Source organism: Zonotrichia albicollis, chromosome 8, assembly GCF_047830755.1.
Source record: "Zonotrichia albicollis isolate bZonAlb1 chromosome 8, bZonAlb1.hap1, whole genome shotgun sequence".
Taxonomy (NCBI): Eukaryota; Metazoa; Chordata; class Aves; order Passeriformes; family Passerellidae; genus Zonotrichia; species Zonotrichia albicollis.
In genome coordinates, this window is record NC_133826.1 from 11,206,268 (window position 1) to 11,231,197 (window position 24,930).

At 42.4% G+C, this 24,930-nt stretch overlaps 1 protein-coding gene across 19 annotated transcripts in view; it reads right to left on the reverse strand.

Moving 5' to 3' along the window:
- The window catches only part of PTPRF (protein tyrosine phosphatase receptor type F), a 374,760-nt gene that overhangs the window by 236,730 nt on the left and 113,100 nt on the right, over positions 1-24,930 (reverse strand). For all 19 annotated transcript variants that reach the window (XM_026790433.2, XM_014276090.3, XM_014276085.3 and 16 more), the window contains exon 3: positions 7,902-8,063. In XM_026790433.2, the coding sequence (XP_026646234.2) occupies positions 7,902-7,986 (85 nt within the window). In that variant the 5' untranslated portion in view covers positions 7,987-8,063. The remainder of the gene's footprint in view (positions 1-7,901; positions 8,064-24,930) is intronic.

Below are 24,930 nucleotides of genomic sequence, written 5' to 3' on the forward strand. Positions count from 1 at the left end.
ACTGCCAAGGGCTTACATCACTCATCTTTGAGGTGAGCCAACAAAGTTGGCACACGTAGAGTTTGTAAAAACATTTAAAACAATTTGCAAGAAAAGCAGCAAAAGCAAAAAAGAACTCTGAGTGATTCCTTTTAAATCTGCAGCATTTACCAGTGCCAGCAGTGGACTGATGATGAGACTTTTAACAATGCCAACATGGACTTTCCATGAGACTCCAGTTACTACTGTGGATTCCAGAGAAGCCGCTATCAGCTCAAATAGAATAACATCATGTAGCAAAAACAAACCAGCTCCAAATCTCTTCCTGACATGATGACTTTATTCAAAGTATCAACTCAGAAGAGTTATCCTTGGTGCAATGAATGTCTGTTGGAAAATTGTGGCATTTCCATTTATTTTAAGATTTGACCAGGTACAACCTTTACATCTCAATACAATCTTACAAAACACAGATTTCCTGGCAAAGATTTCAGGGAAATTCTATTATTAATTACTAGGGGAGGGAGAAACAATGAGCAATATAAACAATGAAGGACCATCTGAAAAGCACAGCAGGACTGCAAAGTCATTCCAGCCTGCACTACACTAAATGAAATATATTCTGTAATTATTTCTTTTTAATACTATATCAATGCTCCTTATTGTGGAGGCTTAATGTTATGATGCAAGAGAGAAAGACAACACTAGCACACATTGAAAGCTCTAGCATTGCAGCTACAATTCATATACAAATGTAAAGCCATCATCCACTATAAAAAGTGCTTAGATTTAATTCAGTGATCATATGTCAGTAAAGTGTGCAAGGCAAAAGACATTTCTATGAGTTAGAAGTTTCAGTAAGCACCCTACAGTGTTTTCACACCAACAAAATAAATGAGATTTGTCTCCGGCACAGACAAAGCACTGATTCTCACAAGGGACTAAACAGAGCATTCAATTAAGAGTACACCACTGCTTTTCAGCTCCTGATACATAAAGATAGACAACTTACCAGCGAAAAAGCACCCATGAACAGATGCTTTTTTTCCCACTCCTTTTTAAACCATGTTCAACATCAAAAAAGATTGACTAACATTTTGAGCAAACAAATTTCATACTCTTGGTTGTTCACAAAAATGAGCTTGATCATCTTATATTACAGTACCATTCTGAAGAACCAGTATAATGAAGAGATAATCAAAGAAACAAAAAAACCCATTCCTATTACCACATCATTGCTTTTTACAACTACTCAGCTAAAACACTGAAAGCTCCAGCACATCTTACACTTTTTCCCTTTCTGACATCAGTAGTAGTAATAGCCAGGAGCATCACGACAAACCATATTATTTTATCGGTTTTCTGGCACTCCTTTCCATCTGCAAAGGATGTTACCATCACTACTACAGGGTATTTTAAATATCTCTTTAAAATACACATAGCGGCCTCTGCAAATAGCCAAAACTGATTAACATCTGTGAATGAATGCAACTAACTGGCAATTAGATTTGGAAAGTAAAGGGTAAGCTTTACCAAGGTTGGTAGTCAGCTACAAATAGAATGGGAAAATTACCTTTAAAGAATTACTCAGATGACTAAATGAGCTGGGATCCAGCAAAACACATTTTAATGTACCTAGGGGCAGATATTCATGAGCAAAAAGCCAAATCCCACTAATGAAATAGAAGTCTGCATCCTGGGAATCAGAGGTCCAAAAAGGAATTCAGAGGTCACAATGGAGGACCACATTCCCAGCTGAATGCTGGGAGTAAAAAAGATAAAGTGCCATTGTACTGTTGGAAAATGCAGCCACTTGTCTTGGTCCTGGTCCCTTGACTTTAAAAAACATATTGAAAAGTCTGGAGGATTAGTGAAGAACAATAAAAATTTTATCTGGTCAGAAAAAAAACCAAGATGTGTCCATTCTTCTACAACAAAAAGGACAAACTTCCAGGTTCTCTAACTCTTCCACTTCAAGCTGTTTCTCCAGGAGATTTCATTAAACAGCAGGAGTCTCCAGTCTCACTGACAGATGTTCTAATATCCAGTGTCTAAACCCTAAAAATGCATAAAGGTAGTTTGAAATAAATACACATTTGGAGAAGTAATGATTACTTGCCATTTTTACAGATCATATAGGAGATGGGTAAATTCTCTATCATTTAGTTTTCAAATAATGATTTGACAGCCTCCCAAAAGGTACGTGCTAGCTCATCCACTGCTGTAAAAGCAGACACAGAAATTACCACTGAAATTATACAGCCTGTGCTACACAGGTCAGAGTAAAAGACTACTCTGATCTGATTTCTGGCCTTAAAATCTATGAATCTACACTGAAGATAAAATTGTAAGCAGGTAGTTCTATTGGTTTTCTGTATCACCAAGCCAATAAGCACACTCTCTCTCAAAGAACAAGTATTAAATATATCATCCCCTCAGCATTTGTCATTGTGCTGGATCATTTACACAGATACTTAATCACAGGAAGCGCCTTGTGAAGGCGGGAGAGGAACTCTGGCTGTGCAGCTGAGTCCAAAAGGTGCAAATGGCAAGTGGGGATGCTCAGCCCCGCACAGCAGCAGTGAGAGGCTTAAACCAGGAGCCAGGGAGTGGAGGCAACAGTCAGAGCCCACACCTTGGGGTGTCCATGCAAAGCACTGTCCCCCAGGTGTCCCCGCAGACTGAGCACATGCTCAGAGCTGCCCCAGAGCAAAACACAGCGTGAGCCTGGCTGCAGCTGCTCCAGCACCTCTCTGGGTTCAGGGGCCACCACTCACTGAGGGCTCCAAGAAGACAACAAGAAGAGATCACTATATATTTATTCTGCTTTTACATCCTCCATAAGTCTTCGTACCGACCACTGTGGGATGAAGTATTTGGGGCTAAGGAGACCTTTGACCTGTCAGCTGACATTGACTGATGAACGCTGGTGGCTTTAACAATAAATAAAATAGACAAATCATCATGCTGTGATTTGTTGTAGATAGCAACCCAAACTAATTCACATTCTCTGCAAGTGCTGGAGCTAAAATGGCTATAAATGCAGAAAAAGATCCTTTGTCTACTCTGTAGATGATGTTTGTCCTCACAGCATTCCTTCTACCTTGATGTCTGCAACATTTAGCTACAAGCAGGCAGCACTTAGGTACTTTACACACAAGTGTAGAATCCATTCTTACCCAAATAAATATATTTGATGAGTAAGGACACCAAAAGTAAACATAAACACTGCACAATAACTGTGGTTAATATTTCAACCCATCCCTTAATGACACTACCTCAATGCCTCAGGTACAGGGGTTTTCCTAAACAGTATTTTCCATGTTGTTTCTGCTGATGGAATGTGTCAAGCTAGTCAAGCTAGAATTGCAGAAAATTAGTATTTACCTGTGCTGCAATACCTGGATCCAATCGCATCAATTACACATAATCACTAGATGCAGTGTTTGGGGACAGGCATGCAAACAGGAAACCTGGAAACAGAAACTGATGCAAGGCAGCAATGGAGAAGCCTCATGTCCAGCTTTTGGAATGGGATCCTGCTGCCCAGCTCTCAAAAGTGGCCGTTTTCCAGGCTTGCACAACAGCAAGTCTATCTCACAGCGTGGCCTGGAGCAGCTCTGTCTGGGGTTGAGCTGTTGTTGAGGCATCATTCAGGTTATGAAACAAAAGCAGAAGAGTTGAATCAGAGAGTCAAAACGAGCCACTGTGGTCTTGGGAGCACAAAACAGTAAGGGCAGACAGCAGAGTTAGGGGGCAAGGACAAACTAGTGCCTAAGCACAGGTTCCCTCCAGTGCTCTTTCACACAAAACCTCCAGACAGCACTTGAGGTACAGTAAAATCCCTGGCAAAACAGAGTTCACCTGAAGCTAGAACGACCATCCTACTATTCTTAGACTCTGGGACACCATATCTAGAAAAGCCATCTTAGTACTCTTTATTTTCCCAGCCTTCACAAGCATCAGAGGCCTATCTTTTTATTTTCTTTTTTTAATGCATCTCCTCAATTCAATTAGCATCCAAGAAACACCGATTGAAAAAAACCCTCAACAAAACAAAAAAAAACAAACAAAAAACCTCCACCAAAACAAAAACAACAACAAAAAAACACCAATAAAACCAAACCACATGCACAAAAAACCCCATGTACCCATGTACAAGATGCACATCTTTTGGATATAAATTAACTGCTCATTTCAGGGGCAAGGCAGCCAGACATTTCAGACTCGGGGTCCCTTCTCGCCAGGGGTGGTGGGTGCCCAAGCTCTGCCTTGGCCACACCAGCTCACTGAGGCATGTTTCATCTACCCCCTCAAATAAAAGCCAAGTTTGCTCTACCTCTAGAAATCAAAAGGTGCAAATTGTTTGTTTACCAGGTATCAATTCACAGGTAGTTGGCCTAATTCTGCCTTAGTTCTTTCCTTCTACAAGGTCACTTTTGAAGTGGTTTTACTCCTTAAGCCCTTTGAAATTCTGTGCAAGACAAACCAAAATATACTGCAGTTAGAAAAGGCCCAGGATCAGTCACCGAGTCTCCTCCTTTGGCTAATGGAACCTGTTCCCAGGACTTCAAAAACAAAACCTAATTTTTAAAAAACCAAGAGAACAACAAAAGACATTGCTGATGATTTCTCATGAGAGTATTGATTTTTCCTCATTTTCTCTGCATTTTGTTTTGAGAAGGGATTTTTTTAGGTTTTTATTTTATTAGAATAAATGACACATTTTCAAGAGCTGAAAAAAGGTACCTTTTAGTTGACAATTGCACTGAACATTAACTGAAATCTGCAAAGCCATTTTTCCCATGCACAATCAAAAGATGACAGACAGGGAAGCACAGAGTGTATAAAAAAACCCACACAAGCAAGCTGAGAGAGAATGGGTAAAACAGCCATCCTGAATCAGCTCTGAGCTGCTCTAATGGAATTAGGGTCACCCTGACAGAAACACAGTCAGATCACAGAGAAAATTTAATAATTTCTTATTGCAGTCTGTAAAGGCTGGGGAGGATTTGAAATAGCTGTCTGCCAAATTAGCACTTTTGTATCCACCGCTGGTGCGCATGTGCCCCTTCCCACTCACCTTCTCCCCCCAGCACCCACCGGAGCAGCCAGGGAAGCACCACTCCCCTCCTGCTGCCAGGGAGGCACCCACAGAGCCCCTCTTTTTCTGACACTCTGCCACCCAGTTTAACCTCTGGATGCCACTTCAACTCCTCATCACTGACATTTTTCACAGCTCCTGCGACCTCGATTCCAGGGGAGGCACCGGCACAGCACGGGGCTAATTCCGCCAGGCAATACACACTAAATCTGCTTTATCTCAGGCGTTAACACCCCGCTTTCTGCCAGCTGCCTTCATTGTCAGGAAGCTACAGCAGAGACACTGAGATGTGGTACAGCAACAGCAGGTGGGAAAGGCAGGGAAGACCCAGTCGTGGGCGCTTCCTGAGCAGCCAGCCACGAGCCCTGCTGCTGCCAGGGATGCAGCACAGCCCATCTCCAGCCATTCTTTTCCTGCTCCCCAAAAAAGCAATTTGGGGACTGACTCCAGAAAACCCAGGGATAACCCTGCTCTCACTATCCTGTTGTTTTTAGTAAGGCAAATGCAAGAGTGCTTTGCAGCTACACAGCCTGCCCATCCCTCCACTGACTCTCCAAGCAGCACTGCAATGGGGAAAAGGAAGAATCACAGTGATTTCTTTGGAACAGCCATAACCAGTGTAATAAATAAATGCTCTTTTGCTGAAGCCAACAGGATGCTATGGGGACTGAAAAACAGAGGAATGTGCACATGGGGTGCTCCTTCCACAGCATCCCTCTGTAGCTTTTTCTGGAAGCTCCAGTGTCCATATTTTCCCCTTGCCCTTCACTACTGTCCTAAATCAGGACTCTCCAATGCCAGATTCACCACTGCATCACTTGTTTGCATCACTGATGGCCAGGCCCCATAAAATGCAGGGTTTGGGGTTGACATTTTAGCCCTGCAGAGTCACAGAGCAGACAGGTCCTTTCACACAGCTCCCAGCCTCTGAGGGTCGGTGGCAAGATTCAGTGGGTAAGATGATAGAAAAACTCTAAGTTGCTAAAATACACAGAGTTGCTAAAAACCACCTTCCATCCTAGGAAACCCTTGATTAATCCATGGTGGCTGTGGTAGTTAAAAGGTCAGTGCCCTCCAGAGCTGCCTTCCAGATTAGGAAAAAGCAATTCAGAGCAAGTCTGCACTGGAGAAAAAGACATACATACAGATAAACTTGCTGCTCAACACAGAAATGTTCCACATCTGAGACACCACACAGAAACAGAGCCAATTTTGTCAAATTTAAGCATGTGGAATTACTGCACAAAATTAGCAAACCATGTCTACCACAAGTTATCCTCAGGCCAAGAACTGTCCTGGGACATCACAAGCTCCACCAGCTTCTGCACATCTGTGATGTGAGTGATGCTTCTCTCCTTTGCAGGAGCCAGTATGAAGATAATAAATTTCAGGGAATTTTTATACATCTCAGAACACTAAACAAGTGCTTCTCTATGCCAGATTCCAAAATGGGCTACAATGTGCAGACATAAAGTGATCTGAATAAGCACCTTTCAACAGCACCAGCAGACAGCAAAGCAAGCTGAGGAAGGAGACAGCTGCTGCCCCCAGTATAACTGGGCAGCTCAGACTCATACAGACCCCCCATATTAATCTGCTGCCTGCACAAGTCATCCCTAATGAAAACAAAATAACTGAATTTGTATGTTTCTTCACATCACTTCTTCACGCTTCTCTCCAGCTTCCCTAAGTTTAGGTCTTCCTCTCAGTCCAAGACATTTAGGAACCCCCAGTCTGTTTCCTACATTCAGCCAGGCTCTTACCAACATGAAACAAGATTTCCAACTTTCACAAAATTACATCTAATTATAAGCCTGGTGACTAAAGCTGCAGTGAGAAAGAGATGACTGCTAGCACCTCAGGAGGGGCATCATGGTCACCTCATCTCCAACTTGAGCACCCCTGGGTACTTTCAGAGGCAAGAAGTATTCGTAAACACCAGTCTGTGATGAATGTGCAGACATTTGGACACTGAAAATCTGGGTACAGATTTAAAAAAAAGGGAGAGGGCCTGCAGAAATATTTGGGGATTGCTTAACAAATACAGACCTCAAGATTATGCAGAAAAAGCATTGAGATTTCCTGCTCTCTGCATAACCCATTCCATAAAGCATTCCTACTATAATGATAGCTTTTTTAGTAGGCTATCATTAAGCATGTTTTTGTCCTCTTGTCTGTCCACAATAGCATTTTGTGCACATATTTCCTCTTGGCTGGATGGGGCTAATTAAAGCCAGTCACAACAACTCTATGGGACAGCCAGAACAACAGCAAGGACACAACAGCTAAAAGTATGACCACAAGGAAACACTGTACTCCAATTGTGCCAAAATATAGGTGCAGGAGAGCTATACCAGAAGGCAAGAACTTGCACCCTCTTCCCCAACAGCTTTCTCCAACAGCAACTGCCTGCTGACTCAGGAGAGATGTCTCAGTGCTACACAAATTACGAGAGCTGGCAAAAGAACAAGGGAAAAAAAGTAACAGGGATTACTGTGACCCCAATACTTCTTTCTTCCTCCGCCCCCAATTTTCTTTACTCATCTGTGCGTGTTAGAAATCAAACTGTCAGGTTTTGATCTCGCAGCTTCTGCAGAAATTCTTTCTGCACTTGAATAAATTTTGTCAGTCTTTTTAGTTCTACTTGTGCCCCTTCACACACACCCTGTTTATCTGCAATGCGCACACTGGGAAATAGAAGACTGGGGGGGAAGTTGTCTCTTAACCCTCAGTTTCCAGTACAAAGAAAGAAGGTTTAATATTTCTGGAAACAAATTTTGCAAGGCATTCAAGCTTTCCAAAACCAAATGTTACTTACTGTCCGCTCCTGCTAAAGGCAGCATCAAGCAGCAGAGGATGGCTGCTGGCACAGTGAATACTGGGATGCAGAAGTTAGGCACCATATTCCAAAACAGAGCAAGTCCTCTTCAGTCTGAGGCAAGTGGTCAGTACATCCAGTGTTAAAGACACAGACTTACTCCTGCAAACCAAAAAAGGAAGAAAAGGAAAATTATTATGACACACAGATTAACTGCCAGTATATCAAACTGCATTGCAAAGTCATCATTACAGACACTTTTAAAAAGAAATTTACCTATCTTCCCTGCATGAGCAGTAGAGCACCACACACGCCTCCGAATTCAATAAGCTGATTTCAAGGGTCAGCAGGCATAAATGCACCTGTCTCCAAGTTTACCTTCATGTACAATCTGGTTTATGGCCCATTAATGCATCCTTTAGTTGCTGTTGCTCACAACAAATAGTTCTGAAGCTGCACATTACACTCAAAGAACAGTCTTAAGCTCTTGTAAGTCTCCTTCCACATGCCCTAGCCAGACGTGGTTGACTGCATGTGTAGGGAGGGTTTGCGATCAAATTGCATGTGAAGCACAGCTTGGACCATCCAGCTGGGCTGGTGTGCACCCGGCAAGTCTCAGCGGGTTCCAGCAGAAGAAACAGAAGCTGAATTGGATCAGCTGTCAGCTCACAGGGTGAGAGTCACAGCAGAATGTTATTGAGGGAACTGTCTATAAAGAGAAGCTTTACCCAAAGCAAACACCTCAGCTTCAAACTCCCCAAAATAGAGGCAATGACTACCTAAAAGGATTCATGATTGGATATTCCCTCTCCAAAACAAAGCAAATCATCTTGCAAATTGCCTTAACTTGAGCATCTGCTTGAATATTGAAATACAGAAAACTTCTTGAAAACCAACCAAAAAAAGGCAAGTATTTAAAAAGAACACAATTTCTGTGTATCTGCCTTCTTTATCTTTTAATGCGAATAAACTCATTGTACTTCCATCTCAAAGTCTAAGACCTACCTATTAAAACAGACCTTAAAGGAGCCAGCAAGCACCATGCCCTCAGCAACCACACTCAGCAGTGACAGGGGCTCATGCTTTCAGTGCCAGGCATCTCAATGAAAGCCCAAGAGCTATTCAGAAGTAGATGTTCTTCTCCACTAAGCTGCAGAAGTTACCAAACTTACCAACGCAGCATTATTAGTGAAAAAAATCTCATGCTGGCAGATGCCAGCCTGAGTGGAGCCCATGAGTATCCCTGAAGCAAAGCAGCTGCAACTGTGCACACTCACACTGTTTGTGGCCCAACATGCCATTCTTACTCGTGTTGTCAGACATTTCAAACACACCTTCAGCACTGCTCTAACAAAGATATTTCTGAATTTTGCTACGTTTGGAAGTGTATTGTTTTTTGGAAACCGCTGAGCTTTTGATGGAAGTATCACAAGCTACACACACGTCTACTTCTGACAAAAGCACAGTGCTCAAAGAATGCCTGCAATGATCATGCCTAGGGAAATCCACGAGAAATCTCAAGAGAATCTACCCTGGCAAATATTTACAGTGCATAGTACTAACAAACAGGAGATCATGATTCTTCTCCATTCTGTTACTGTATTTGCACAGTAAATCTTTTCCCATGTTATAATATCGCACAACACAGAGAAATCTTTATTTATGCAACATCTTCTCCAGCCAAGACATCTGAAAATACTTTACAAAATAACCTAGCTCTAACCTACATGCAGAGAGAATACTGATCATCTCATCCTGCTTTTATTGTCTCAATGAGAAGGCATAAATCTAACTAAGCTCAGCAGCAAAATTTTGAATGCTGCAGAAGAGGCTCTTTGTACCAGCCACACACTCCGTTATCTTTGCTGCCCTACAACTTCCCCATCCTCACTCAACTCTCACCAAAGGATTACTACAAGCACCATTTACATGTCTTACATAGCCAAGACAGATACAGGCAGTTGTATCTTTATAGCTGCCTAAGCTCTATTCCAGCGATAGAATAGAGCAGCTCCCAAGCAGGTGGCCCAGCACTAGCCAGCTCCCCAGACACAGCCCACACAGGAATGGGAAGAAACGCCTGGATCAAGAGTGATGATTATGCTTCTAAATTCCGCATGGACAGGGGTAATTTGTGCTGCCTGAAAAAGGGAACCCACTGAGGCACTTTAAGCAGCATTACATCTGGCTCAACAGCAGCCAGAATCCTAAGAGGGCTACTCTTCCTGGGGAGGGGGTGGGAGACACCAAGGGTTGAAATTACTGTGTCAAAACTAATCATGTGTGTCAAGCTCTGTAAGATTAGGACAGAGAATGAGTTTTACAGGTGGTGCTGAAACATCTTAGGTATTTGTCAGACCACAGTGGGGGTGAGTAGCTTTCAGAGAGCTTTTCCTCTTTCATTCACTTCCATTAGCAACAAAAGTGTCTCATCTAATGGTGTATCTTGAGCACAGATTGCTCAGAGTCTTGTCAATAGCACCTCCACAGCCCTCATTCAGAAGTAACTCTCAGGAACACAAAAACCTCAGTTAAAGAATAGGTCTGTCTCTTGATTTCTCTCTTCTTTCAGTAAATGTGATCAAGCTTCTCTCCAGTTTCAACAGATTTTTCACTTTCCTCTCCATCCCATGAGATACATACAGTATGCACTATGCAGAACTGGTGAATTGTCAGATATCCTACCAGATGCTTCACAGACTTGATCTTTTTCAACTGTTTAGTGTTCTAAATAATTTACCATCTGGTAGCAAAGCCAGATTTTCTTATGCCAGACTCCTGTCTGTCCCTCCAGAGTTAATAGACCACCTTTGGCCTTTAATAGGATCAAAATTTGCCACTTCCTCTTTCCATGGTTGCTCTGCTTATGGAAAAGTTGTCTGCATTCAATAATTAAAGAGCTTTAAATTGGAATGTTTTAAAATTTTATAAATCTCAGTAGCTGTCATTCTCTTTTGAAAGTGAAAATATTAAAAAGCTTCTCCCAGTGGCTCAGCTTTCCCAAGGAGACAACCCAATGCTCAAAGCAAGGGTGTCAGCTGAAGTTCAGTTAACCCTTAGAAGGGCCAGTGTTACCCTGAGAGTGTTAAACAGCAATCCTGAAGCATTGCTAAAGCCTTCCTTTACCAGGGCAGACAGCAGCCTAGGATGGAAAGCAGCTAAAAATCAGATATTATTGGTAGATTTTTGGCAACAAGTTAAACAAATACCAAGTCAGTATTGCTTTGGCAAAATCAAGTACAACAGCAACTGGCCAAATAATGCTCTTACAGTTCTTAATGTGTCTTGTCCCCAGAAAACTCATGCCTCTTCAGGCTGCTCTCTCTTGTTTCTGGACTGATCTCCTGTGCACCAGATGATCTCAGTCCCTTCATTTGAAGGCCTCCTTTGATCTCACTGCTTTGGCCAACATCTCACAACTAATATTGTGTTTGCGAGCCCAGACGCTGTACAAGAAGGTTTTTCAAAAACACACGTACATTCTCATTTCTTCTTCTGCATCTGGTCCTGGCAATATTATAAACTCTAGACTACATAACCCAAAATTAGCTGAGGCTAAGCACTCCAGATGGCTTTGTAAAAACAGCTTTGAGTTTAGCAAGCTAAACTCCTGCCTCTGCTCCAAACTCAGTGTTAGAGCTACCGAGAGCTAGTTTGGCAGAAAACTAGAAAGCAGGAAAGCACAACAAAAAACTAGCAATCTTCATTTAAATGTATCAGGTTTTTGCTGCAGGGCAGGTGGATGGAAAAGAGGCGGTCTTGAGGACATTTTTTGAAACCTACATGGTTTGATTCTTTCAGACAGGCAGAAAAAGCTGGACTCATTTAAAACAGAGCCAAGAATACCAACAGCTCATATGGTACTAAGAAATTCTGGCAATGAGTACGTCTCACAGGAGACTGCAATGAGATTAGAAAAAGCAGTCAACTTTAAAGAGTCAAGAGGAATTTAAAACCAGCACTGAATAGCTTCTGTCCTCTATGAACTCTTCTGTAAGATAAACTGAACTGAAACAAGTGGGTCACCAGCCAAGACTGGCACAGCGAAGAACAGCATCCCCAAAGCAAGCCTGCCCATTCAAAACCAGGGACAAAAACACTGCACTAAAATCGCTTTTTAGGTTAAGCTACTTTGCAACCCAAAGAATCTAAGAAGTCAGCACAAAAAAGTTCCCTCCAGGAACCCCTGTACATCCACGGAACTGCCAGGTTTCGTTGTGTGTTTGAGTACTGACACTGCCTTTGTTGTAAAACATTGTTAAGAGACTCCGGAGAAACTTACAGGGTGGGAAGGTGAGCCCAGTCCATAAGCAATGTCCTTTTCTGACCTGGAGATGTAACAGAGTCTTTTCAAAAAGGAACCTGAAACAATTGTGTTCGCTTTTCAAGGCGGAAACTTCCTGAGCCTTCTCGAGGTGAGCCCAAGGATGCAGGTCAGAAAACACCAACTGGGCACACCCAGACGATGGTAAAGACAGGGCTGAAATTACATCAGCTTCTCCCAGTGCTACTACATGTGCAACACAATCAATTTTCCTTCTGGAGTCCTACCCTCTTTATTTTACACAAGTATCTGAAAGGGAGCCAGTGCTCCAGAGGGACCCAATCCACACACCACCACCTGATCGACTCTGGAGTGTCACACCAGCGACGGCGATCGTGCATCACACAGAGCAATAAGGCAGGCTCTTTATTCTGTTAAAAGTGAGAACAATAACTGGCTACAGCTCAGCTGCTTTGCTCTGTACATAATGCCTCATCTGTGCTCAGAAGGAGGAACAGGAAAACCATGACACACCATATAACTCAAGACCATCATATTGCACACATTAAAAGTTGTGGAAGCAGTTACACACAAGCTAATGACTTTTCAATGTTTCACTTCACTACATTAGTATTCCTTTAGCATAGATTTCTTTGTGCTTTTCTGCAAGAAATATAATATAAAGAGACTTGGGGAGTACAGCAATATGGCCAAAAAAGACAAAATGAGTCTCATTTCACTCCGAACTCCCACATGCAGGGAATGTATTAGAGAGATTCAGCGGGGAGATATATGAAGATGGTGACGATGGCAACACTAGAATAGATTTAGGGAGGAACTTCCTATGAGCTTGCAATACAATAAAAAGGCCAAGAGCTAAAGAAACTGCCACATGAGCTAAGGTACCACCTCTGGGACCCAGGAGTGAGCAGGCCCAGAGCATCAGTCTGGTGCTCTCAGTAACAAGACTCTCAAACCATCTGGGGAGAAGGAATGATCAAAGCAATTTAAGAACCAGGAAGGATAAAAATCTCTGTCAAATCACAAGCACTAGACAGACTGCTAAGGATTTGATAGCTATCTGTAAGTACAAGAAGGATACAAAACACCAAGAAAGGAGCGAAGGAATATAATTAGTCATGGGCATGCAACCATGAGAATGAGACAAAGCAAACGGAAGTGTATGCAGATTATTCCCAGTAAACAGTCAAAAAAAAAAAAAAAAGGGAAACACACTCTTCCCCAAAAGTATTTTTCCCAGAAGGAAAATGTCTCATCACCTGTTTGGAAAGAAAATAAAAATGAGGTAGGAAAAAAAAACAAAAAGAAAACCCAAAATATCCCATAATCTGAGGGGGGGGGGGGGGGGGGGAACAAAACAAACCAACAAACTAATACAGGCTGATTGGTATGGAGCAATATATGTAATAGCAAGACCAACTCAGAAGTACTTTAAAAAGTTTCCTCTTATTTTGATAAAGCACAAAAAAGTGAGAAGTGTTTAAGCGCAAGCTGGCCCAGCTACAGGTCACTGTGATCCTGAACATGCAATCCCAGTTTGACCCAAGGAGAGGAGCAGAGCCACTTTTAAGCAGAATACAAGCACAACTTGAATATTCCTGTCAGCTTTATTGGCTACATTTGGTTCTGAAGACATTAATTTCTGAAGGTGTCATTGCCTGCAGACAATATTAGATAAGAAAGAGGAAATTTTCCACTGGAACAAGGATTATGCAGGGCCCGTTAAATAACTACGGAGATAAGTTAAAACATCCACTTAAAATATAGATCAGCCTTGAGTCTCACGAGCCCAGCTATCACTCACAGTGAGCACTAAGCACAGATTGCTGTAGATCACCCTACCCAAGTGTAAAGGCTCCTAATGCCGGCTGTAAAATATCCTTAAAAGAAGTAAACTATTGCATATCAGCTTTTCAACAGAAGTCTCTAACATTTACAGAATAGGCCCGGCACTGCATCCAGATGCATGAATTACAGATCCAGGGCAGTAGAAAGTCCCACAAAAAATAAAACTAAATTCACCCATTCCTTAACTATCAGCAAACTCACTCATGCGAAGAAACATGCTCATTAGTTAGACATTTCCACAAAGCAAGAATTTCTGTGCTTTTACAACAAATTACTGTACACGTGACAATATACTCCTAATGAAAATGACTGTGCTATAACAGGCTTGACTGAATTCAGCACAATAGAAAACAGTGCAAGGACTAAAATCACTGGGTACTAAGTCCTCTCCTCCAAACCCAATTCCAGGGCATTAAGTTGTGCACAGCCAGGGCGCAGACAGGTGGTTTTGAACTAAAGAGAGGGAGAGCTGAGTACACAGTCCTTCTGGGCCTGCTGCTTACAACACACCACAGCTGAGGTCCTGTCATTGCTGCATCTGGAACCAGCAGCGTCAAACACACTGGGTCTGCATCTCTCACACTGACAGAACATGCAAGAGAGAGCAGAACTCAAGTTTCACTGAGCACCAGAACTAATTTTAACCAAAACTGCAAGAATGAAAATGATTGACCAGATCAGAGATAACCTGTCCGTCCATCCTTTCAAGGATTTGCATGATGTCTAATGGCTTGAAGTCAAACTCAATCCTAAATCAATTCTAATTCAAAATTAAATCAATTTCCTCTTCGTAAGAATGCTTTTACTCTATCCACATATCTACTCAGCCTCCTTAGAGGCCTCAGTGTCAAAAATTTTGAGACCTCCCAAAATGTGAACAAGCTCTTTCTCTGGCTTGGAAATTTTGAGCAACTTCTAGAGATTTTCCTTTGCAGAATCCATCAAAGTTGGACCCTCTCAGAACACAATCTTCGGGTATTGTGTTGTTTTTGCAGTGATTTTTGCTTCAACCAGAGTACAAGATACACAAAGAACATTTTTCTGGGGAGGGAAAAAAAGTTATTCTTTTTAACAAAAAATACCTTACGTTTGCTGGAAGTTCAGTTATGTTTTATGTAACATAGCATACTACTGGGGTCTGCTCACTTAAGGCCTTTCAGATTAACAGCTTATTCTAAATCTGCTTTTGCCAAGACCTCAATTTCTGGAATTTGCTTAGCTTTTATATTTAGAAATACCGGGCACAAAACTAGTAGCAAGTCTTCTACAATGTTTTCAGTGGTTAAAAACTGACGCAAAATAACAATTTCTCTCTTCGGCGGCGCACTCCTCTTCCTTAACTGCCTTCCTTAACCTTCTGCCATCCACCAAGACAAATTTTCACACAAGACAATGGCGCTGATTTGCCTAAATAATTTATCTTCTATGTATAGTCAGCAGTTCTTCAAAGCCCACCTTGGATCTTTCAATTTTCCTTTTATACTCATTTTACTTTATATACTCTACTACTGATAAATGGGAGTTGGGTTTCCAAATTTTCATCTCAAACAGCTTCTCAAGCCTGCCACCTACCTAGAGTGAATTACTCCCAGCTAACTGCTTACTAATTTAACTGCTTTTCCCAGTTTGCTTTCTTATGTTCCCCTACTGATTTCAAACCACATCAAGGAACTGATTCACTCCCCCCTTACACCCTCATTTTTCCTTCTCTACTCTTACTTTTTCCCACTATGGTATTAGGGACGCTTTGACTAACTTCTTCACTTTCTTGTAAGTTAGCCTTTCTAAAGTTTACCATCATTCTCATCATTTTCATCTTCTTCACCCCTCTGAGCTCAATGATGTATTCATGCCCTGTATTCACCACTGACATGGCCACTCATGAAGACGTATGTGAGGAGCCCACAAACACCTTCAACCTTGCTGATGCTGCGGCATCTTGACAAAGCCAGGAGTGACTAAATAATCCTGAGCAACTCCTTGTGTCTGCATGTTTTTTAAGCCAGACTCTGGAAAGAACACACATGCTGGTGACAAACCCCCCACCCACTGTCACACGTGGCAATCGAGTACAAAAGGACTTACTGCTTTGATCCTGCTCACAGAGACAATAACCCTTTTCCACAGGTCCACCAAGCACACACAAAGGGCCAAGTGCTCAAATACAACTTGGCTGCCATCCTCTGTAGACATGGGCAGCACCAGCTGAGGAGCAGCAGGGCTCCACCAGACGGGATTCCTGCCTGTCCCAGCCACCCCTGTCAGCCAGCACCAACCGAGGCAGCAGCAGCAGCAGCCTGCCACAGGGATTCTTCCTAATGCCATCATTTAGCAGACAACTTATGCCCTACTGGAGGGTTTATGTATCCAATTAAACTTCCTGTAATTCTCATCTTGTGAAACTATGAACATTTTCAATGCTAGATTTTGGAATTATTCTCTCCCAAAGGGCTTTGAAGTTAATTATATCATAGTTGTTATTACTGCCTCAACCATGGATACTGCTTGAACCCCATTATTGTGTGTGTTACTGAGGGCTAAAATAAGAATAGCTGCTGTTTCGGTGTGCTCTGGAGCTAGCCTTTCCTGCAAACTGCTTCTATAACCTTTGCCCAAACATTATGGATGCTCAGTTTATATGCAGGTAGTTAACAGAGCCCAGTGGGGTAAACGGACTTATTACATTTATTAAACTGAATTCTCTCCATGCAGAACGCCCCCAGCATCCTGCACTTCGCTGGCTCTGGAGGCATTTTGGCATTTGGAAGACAGCACCCAGAAATTCCCTCCGCAACTAATAAGCAAGAACTATGAAAGCACAAGTTTCATGCAATTGCCTTCTGTATGAAAAATGAAAACTGTTTCTGTAACCTCTAAAGAAACCTAGATGCAATCAAGCTTATTGTAATAAGATGCTAAATTTATGATTATTCCTTTTTATTTCTTCCTTCTAGTAAGGCCTCCCCAGCTTTGCTTTGCCATAAGAAAACAGCCTCTGAGGTGGCATATACACAGCATCTAAGCCATATTAAAGAGATGTAAATAAAAAAAGCCCTGGGAGTAATATAATGCTTATTGAAGATGAAGAAACTACAGGTCTGCATATTGTCAAATTCCTGATTTAATGGCAGCAAGTCAATCTTAACTCTTAGTACAAGAATTTCTATTCCTAAATTTTTATTCCAAACTATTTCTCTCCTTCAGTAGCACCTCAGGCTAAAAATTAAACTCAGGTTTTTTGCATGGCGTTCTGTATAGTAAGACACTCAACATATACACATCAGATTTATATCAGATTTTTTCTCACTCAGATCTGAGGCAGTGTGTTCAAAACTCTTTGATGGAAGAAAATCAATTAATGTATTTTACAAGTCTTCTTTGTTTGTCAAATCAAAGCAGTAGTTTCCTAGTTATTTCCTGTCCAGAGGGACTGAGATAACAGCTGCATCAAGGCTGCAGCAAATCCAACACTTTCCGGACAGACCAGTCATCTTCCATCTTTCATGCCACAAAGCAAATGCCAGGACTCTTCAAACAGGCCAAAATCTGCTTCCACACTCACATTCTGCAAGTAACTCCTTACATGGGGACCACATGCCAAGGGCTGAGCACTTAGAGGCAGCACAGAAAGGCTCCACATGGCTGTGGATCCGTGCTGCCTGACACCTTATCAAGGATGCACAACCCTCATCTGCTTCAGATTAAAAAGATGAGAAAAGGTGGGAAGGCTAACAATATTCTGCACATGTTAATGAACCGGTAATAATTTGCCTCTGCCAACCTCAGAAAGAAATCCCAAACATAAAGCCAAGGCAAACATTACTATGTCTCAGGTAAGTTGGGTACATCACCACCCCTACACAGCACTTGTGCTCCTTGCATCTTGCATGAACCTGAACCTCCTACAGACCCTCCTCATCCACCATAAAATCCACGCTAAATTTATCACAGATTATGTGTGACTTTGCTTTTTATATCCAGCAATTTTCTGACTACTAGAAAAGGCATGCTTTGCTAACCAAGGGTATTCAGTGCATGGCAGTTATGTAGCTACTTCCAATGGCTTTGTTATTTCTGCACTGGAGAGGCAGCAGGAGAGATCAGTTCTCACATTCAGCACAGCATACACAAGGCACAGATAGAGACATATGGGGCATTCTTCACCTCTTGGTGGTCCTCCATTGCATCCTATGGCACTAAAAAAACTCAAGTTTTGCAATTCAACCTTAAGTGAAGTATTCAAAGGAAAAGAGGCAAACAAAAAATTTCACCCACCACAACATGCCTGCTTCCACAAGACAGCAGCTTCCTTTTGATTTTTATAATTCTGGAGCTTGAAAAGCTCCTCTTCCTCAAACTTTGAGAGCATTTCCTATGTAACTCAGGCCTTATAACTTCTGTGCATTCTCTTTACCAGGAGAATGGTCCCATGCTAACAGTCTGAGTCAAGATAAACCTGAATTCTGAAAGAAGATCAACCTGAAAAATAAATAAATTATGTACCTCACACAAAACTGCCCTTTTCTAATGGAGGCTTCTGCCAATAGCAGATGGAAAGACCTTTGAAAAATAAGACATCCCATATGCCATCTGCAGCAACTTTGAGCTTTACTATTGAAATTATTCACTCTCCTTCCAGGCCTTCACCTTTACATGACCTTGAGTAACACATAAAGAGGATAACACATTATGTGCAGCTTCTTGGGATACTATTCAGTAAAACCTAAGGAAAGAAAATTACTGCTGGCTGTTTTTTCAATCCATTCGTGCATTAGTGTGCTGAAACACATACTTGGCGCCATTGAAATCAGATTCAATGTACGTTTTAGCGTACTTAGGAGGAAAGCTATTTTAATTTGTTAGTTGCCAGAATGTAAAATCCTGAAGGGGAAAAAAGCTTCCAGCAGAAAAACAGGACAGATCTTAAAGGGGAAAGATATTACCTAGCTTCACGAAAAAACAAGGAAAGTTTAAGGCAGACCAGGTTAAGTACAGCTCCAAGAAAAGGAGCAGCCCCTTCTTCCTCCACATGGCTGATGCTGGCGTGGGGCTGACAACACAAAATGCAGCACCTTGTTCATCAAAACCAAACATAATAAATTAACAGCAGCAAAGCAACTCCTCAGATGCCAACAGTGGCTCTGAAGCTCTTAGCAATATATGGTTTATATGCAATATATGGTCCAAGTTTTAAAATTTACTTTTGGATATGCAATGCCACCAGATGTCCAAGCCTTTTCTTGCCTGCAGACTGAACGCATCAAAGTGGCTTTGGTGACATTCCCTCTGAAAGCTTGTGTGCCCCAAGCCTGCAGCTCTGTATCCATCACCTCCAGATGTGTGCCCAGCCCACTAAAGGGGACCTGAGCCAGGTCTGAGCTGGGGTGGTTTTACCCAACCAGCAAGAGCACACAACACCACATTCATGCCAGTCCTATGTTTAATCAGCCTACAGAAAAGCAGGACAAAGTCATCTGATGCCAGAGCTCATATCCCTAGCTGCCTGACATCCAGGCAGTGCATGGATTCTGCATCACTCAAACCTGCTTTGGTTTTACCCTTGTGGGTTTTAGTAATTGTGCACATACACAGAGAGCTTGCAATCAGTGTACTCTGAATTAAATTTTAACCAATAAATGAAGTATTAAAAGCCACAAAAATTTTTATAACATTTTAATTGTGTATTACAGAACTCATCTGGTAACACCTAATTATAATTCTAAATAAGCAGCAATTAACAAGCCATTTTACGGTGTCTAAGTCCAAAATAAACAAGGTCAGGACAGTCCTGCAGAAGGAGCTGCTAGAATGCACACTGCAAACGGGAGGCCAGTCTATGCTTGGAATGCACTCATTCCCCAAATTCTTCATCAAAGCATTACATTTTAGAAAGTGTAGGGAGTATCACCCACCAAGAACAGGACTTGCTGTATCACTGGATCCTTGTCAGGAAATGGACAGCTCTGCTCCTCACACACCACCCACAATGCCATGTAAAGTTCACGTGAAGTGACACATGCCAACACTGTGTCACTGATGGGGAAGGCAGGGACAGCTCCAGCAGAATCAAGTGCTCTCACCCATCTCACGTAGCAAAGACCCCAAAATGGGATGGGTTGAGGACAGAGCAATGAAGAAGCCTCTCTTCCTCAGACAGAAGTTGTAACACTCCCTGTAGTAAAGGCAGCCCACCTATTGCTTGAAAAAAATTAATCTTTCAATCATCCAACACTTCCAAGCAGGAGAAAGGTAGATACTGTAGACAGAGCCACAGGTTTCCCGTCATAAACTCTAGGACATCTCCCACTGATCGGGATGCTCTCTCAGAAACTTCCTGGACGAATCTTGCTTCTTTACTCCATGGCTAGCAAGCCAAGTCTTTCTAGCTGGTAAGCATCCCTAAGTGTTTCAGAGATAGTTATAGGAACGAAGTACCCCACTAGAAGCTTTAGGGGTCAACCAGCAAAGGTTCAAAGCCCAGAAGCTTTATTTCAGAATGTATTACCCTTTACTGACAGGTTGGGTTTAAATTTTATTTTCGTACTAATCCTTTTTAAAAAAACGTTCTTTGAGAGTTGAAATGTGAGGAAAAAACCTCAGCCTAAATTATATGCAATGTACAAGGTAATTTTCTCTTTTCAGAGGTTAGACAAGGTTTCTGAAAAGGGCTTTGAAACAGACTCATGCATCTGTCTTTTGGTTTTTCCTTTACCACTTTTCCTGTGTCTTCTAAAGAAAGTGAATCTCAAACATCTTCCACAAAGAAGAGGGACCACTCCTGACTCTAGAGGAGGAGGCAACAGAACAGGAACTTGCCTGATGCAGCTGGTATCCTCTCTGACTGTAGGAGCAATGCATTAGATATTCTTAACTAACATTAACGACATGTAAACATTTGGAAACCTATCAATGATCAGCTTTTCAAGCAGAAGAACAAAGTACCCCAGGCACTGTCAGGGCTACATCAGCAATCCAACTCTAGGAGATGCTGGCAACAGAAAATGTGCTTTTATATGCAGGTGGTTTATGAGACATAATTTGTGTACAGCTCTTAAAAAAAGAACATGAAGGAGGAGTTTGAATAGCTATCCCTCATGAAGCACTGCTGTTCAAAACAAAGCTTATTCTGTTCTCCAGGCTGACAGACAACATAATTCCTGATGGATTAGCCCTCTGGGTCACACTGAGGACGCCAGCAGGAGAAGTCAGCTTAAGGTGTTGCAGATTCCCCACTGCTCTGGTGTGTTTCTGTCCAGCCACAGAAGCACTAAAGCCTCACACCAGATGGGTCATGGTGGTGTAGATCTCTGTGAGAAAGTAATCTGGGTTTGCTCTTCCACCAAGACTTACAGGCTACTGTCAAGTGAACCTGCATTAGTCCAAATGAGTGTGCCTGAGACGTGGCATGTCCTCAGGAAGCCAGGCTGATCTGTTGTCTGAGAGGATTATTAAAAATACAAAATAAAAGCATGTCTCTCCCTTGACAGTGTTCATTAAAAACCAATTAGGACTCAGGGCTAGCCGAATCTAAGTGGCCACCTCTGGTAAATGGGACGCTTTCTGAGCAAGGGTAAGAGGAGAGCTCCCAAGGGCTGAAAGAGTCAGGGCCTTACACATGCAAGCATCCCTCTGCACCTTTATTTGCAACAAACATGGAAAACCCTTTGATTGCATGACAAAGCTTTTGGACATACTGCAGTGTCTATCACTGAGAAGTTCACCACTGACTGCCAGACTTTTAACCACTGCCACATGCCTGTCCTGACAGCCTCCTCCAGGAAGGGATCCACAGCAGGACTGTGCCCCAGCTCCTGTCTGGTGTTCAGCTACAAGGTCAATCCTGGCTCTGTACCATGGCTGGGAGGAGGGCAGCCTTTCAAGGGCCTGCAAACTCCATGACACAACCTGCAGGCGCCCGTCCCGCAGCCTCCTCCGAGCCTTCGCTGCCCAGCAGCACCAGCACTACAAGTGGAGCCAGCAGGACTTCATTTTTCAGCTGTGCAAACAGGAAAGGGAAAGCTGATCAAACCACTGCCTGAAGGGAGGATGCACCAGGAAGGCCAAGTGAAACTACAGGCACAGCAGACTCAGAGGCAGCAGCCATCGCTAACACTAACACTAAATAACTACTGACAGTCCTTTGCATGAACCCGGCAAAGCTGATTATTTTTTTCAACAGACCAACTACCCTGGGAAAGACCACCATCCCCAAAACCTTTTCCATCAACTGTCCAAAAAGTTGCTTGCAAATTACTGGAGGCACAAAAGCTGCAGACGCTTGGCTCTTTATCTTTGAAGGCATGCCACTTGAATTTATCACACTACATGCAAGTCAAACTTTATTTAGCTGAACAAGAATCCTATAAGCCCCCTTTTCCTCACCAGAGAGTGAGAACAAGCAGAACAGCTAGTGCCTTCTTGCTTTACTGAATTCATTATATTAAACCAAAAGCAATGTCATCTTAACTTGAAAGGACTTTTAAAAGAGCTTGAAGCAATTCTGCTGCTGTAGCATTTTTATATTTTGGATTAACTACAAGCCCTCTTAACCCCTCCAAGTTTGTAACAGCACGTACTCATATCCTCCCAAGCTTTCAGAGCAGCCAGCAACAGCTGAGCCGTTAGCAAGCTGGGAGTTAAAGCACACACCATGTACAACTATTGTAATTTGACTCTTCTATGAGTTAAAGAAGTCCAAGTTTTAGGTATTTTTGTCCACAAGAAAGGACCTGCAGAATCTGGTAAATTATCTCAGACATTCCTCATGTGTCATGTGCAATTTCCCTGATTAATAACCCAGGCTCACAGGGGCAATGAAAAGGTCAAAATCCTACTACAGGTGACAGTCCTAAAATATTATTAAATGTTATCTTTAAAACATTTCCAATTAGCATTCATACAGAAAGATTTCTATCAAGAGACATTCTGTAAATTCATAATTATCATCACTAACTTTATCTGTTTTTCAAACGGGACTTTCTGACTTTTTTTTGCCGACAGAGTGTATCAGAAGCTATAGAAAACACCTTAGTAGCAACTTTCTTGAAATGAAATACTAAAAAAACCACCACTCTGCTACCAATAACTGGTTCTGTTTGATGTAGTTTGTCATTTTTCTGGACAGCTGAAAGCCTTAGGCAAATGTGCAGAGAAAAACAGTGAACCATCTCATCCATCTTTTGTTTATTAAACCCTGAGTTTATTCAAGTGGCTTTGAATCCTGAACTACACAAAGTCTTCTGAACCATTCCACGCTCAGCAATTGAATCTAGGGGGCAGAGAGAATGCAAAATGTCCTTTACATTTATTAACTTCTGGAGAAAGCATCAGATAACAAACCCTTCCATCTCAGCTCACACAACTGAGGAACAGCGAGAAACAGTGGCCTGAACCAGACCAGCTCCAGCACGGTGCTACCAGAAAATCCTTGTCAGGGGCTTGGTACAACCTCTGCCGAGAGCACCTCTGTCACTCCTGGGCTCTCTTACCCTGCCTGTGGGGGACACCACCCACAAAACAACCAAAGAACCAGTAATAAACACTTTCAAGCCTTTTTCTGACCCTGCTGTGTTTTCAGAGCAATGCTGCATCTTGGGGAGAGCTGAACGTGTGCTGGAGATGAAAGGTTGCCAAGCACTGCCAAGTTATCTCAGACTAATAGTATCTAGGGGAGATGGAGATGGATGGAGCCACCAGATTAAACTGCAAACACTCCCAGTTCAACACTAGTTTGAAAAGGGCTGTCTTTACTCTGCCCATTCACAAAAACATGGGGAAGAGAAAAGCTGGTTTTTTATAAAAAATTATATTAGAAGAGTGCCCTAGAGGCCACTGTATCATTCATTTTCATACTAAATTCAATAAAAATACACCGTTCTTATTTAGATTAAACAGGTCCAGCACAAAGGGGTCTTGCAGCAGCAGCATTTAAGACCTTGTTGAGAGCATGGCCTGCCCTAATCGAGGCAACCAGCCTAATCAGGAAGCCGACATGGGCAATTTGACAGCAGCAGGTCTAGCCCCAGAGGTGCCATACATCACTGCCATGTCTGCATTTCCCCTCCCTTTGCTATCTTTCCTCATGCATTTCCTAATGCTCAAGTGTATACCAAGACAGTTGAGAGGATGCAATTTGTAATCTCAATTAGGCACAACATGAGGTAGCCAAGTTGATTAAGAAAGAAAGGGCCTAAATTAGCTTACTGCCCCTTCACAAGAATTAATTTCTATTCCAGCAGTGCCTATGGTGGTGTGTCCAGTCCAAACACATAGCAAAGTAAACAGATGCACTCAAGAGAGACTGACATTTTTCATGTGGCAAGGCAGGGGAGCTGTGTGCCTGTGAGGGTGCATGCACTTCAGCCTACCTGATCCATTAGCGCTTGGTCAATGACAAGGAAAGTACAGCCTTTCCTTCCCTTAAGTAAGACACTAATCTGTTACAACTCTACAAGCTAGGGCAATTAATCAAAAGTCTATCATACCATATAAAATGAAAATGGCTCAAAGATGTGCCTGTTCACATCAATTAATTATTAAAGGAGCATTAGCTGAAGCTTTTCACCTGCCATTTAAAAGTTCAGGCTAATATGACACGACACGCATACAACCAGCGTAGCACAGTCCACACCTCCATTCACCCACCCAGCTACCCCAGTGTGGGTGTACTTGCTCTGCTCCTGCAGACTGGTCCCACTAACACCCCAAGAGCAACCAGAGCCTGCCTGTTGGGGATGCTCAGTATGTACAGCTGGGAGTCAGCAGGCAGCCCCTCCAAACAGCAGTCACAACAAGCATTTGCACATGTTTGCCTGACATTTCCTCCTCTGTTTCAAAATAAAGTCCTCAAGCAACAAGGCAAGGGCTTGGTAAAGGTAGCACAAGCATTCCTAGAAA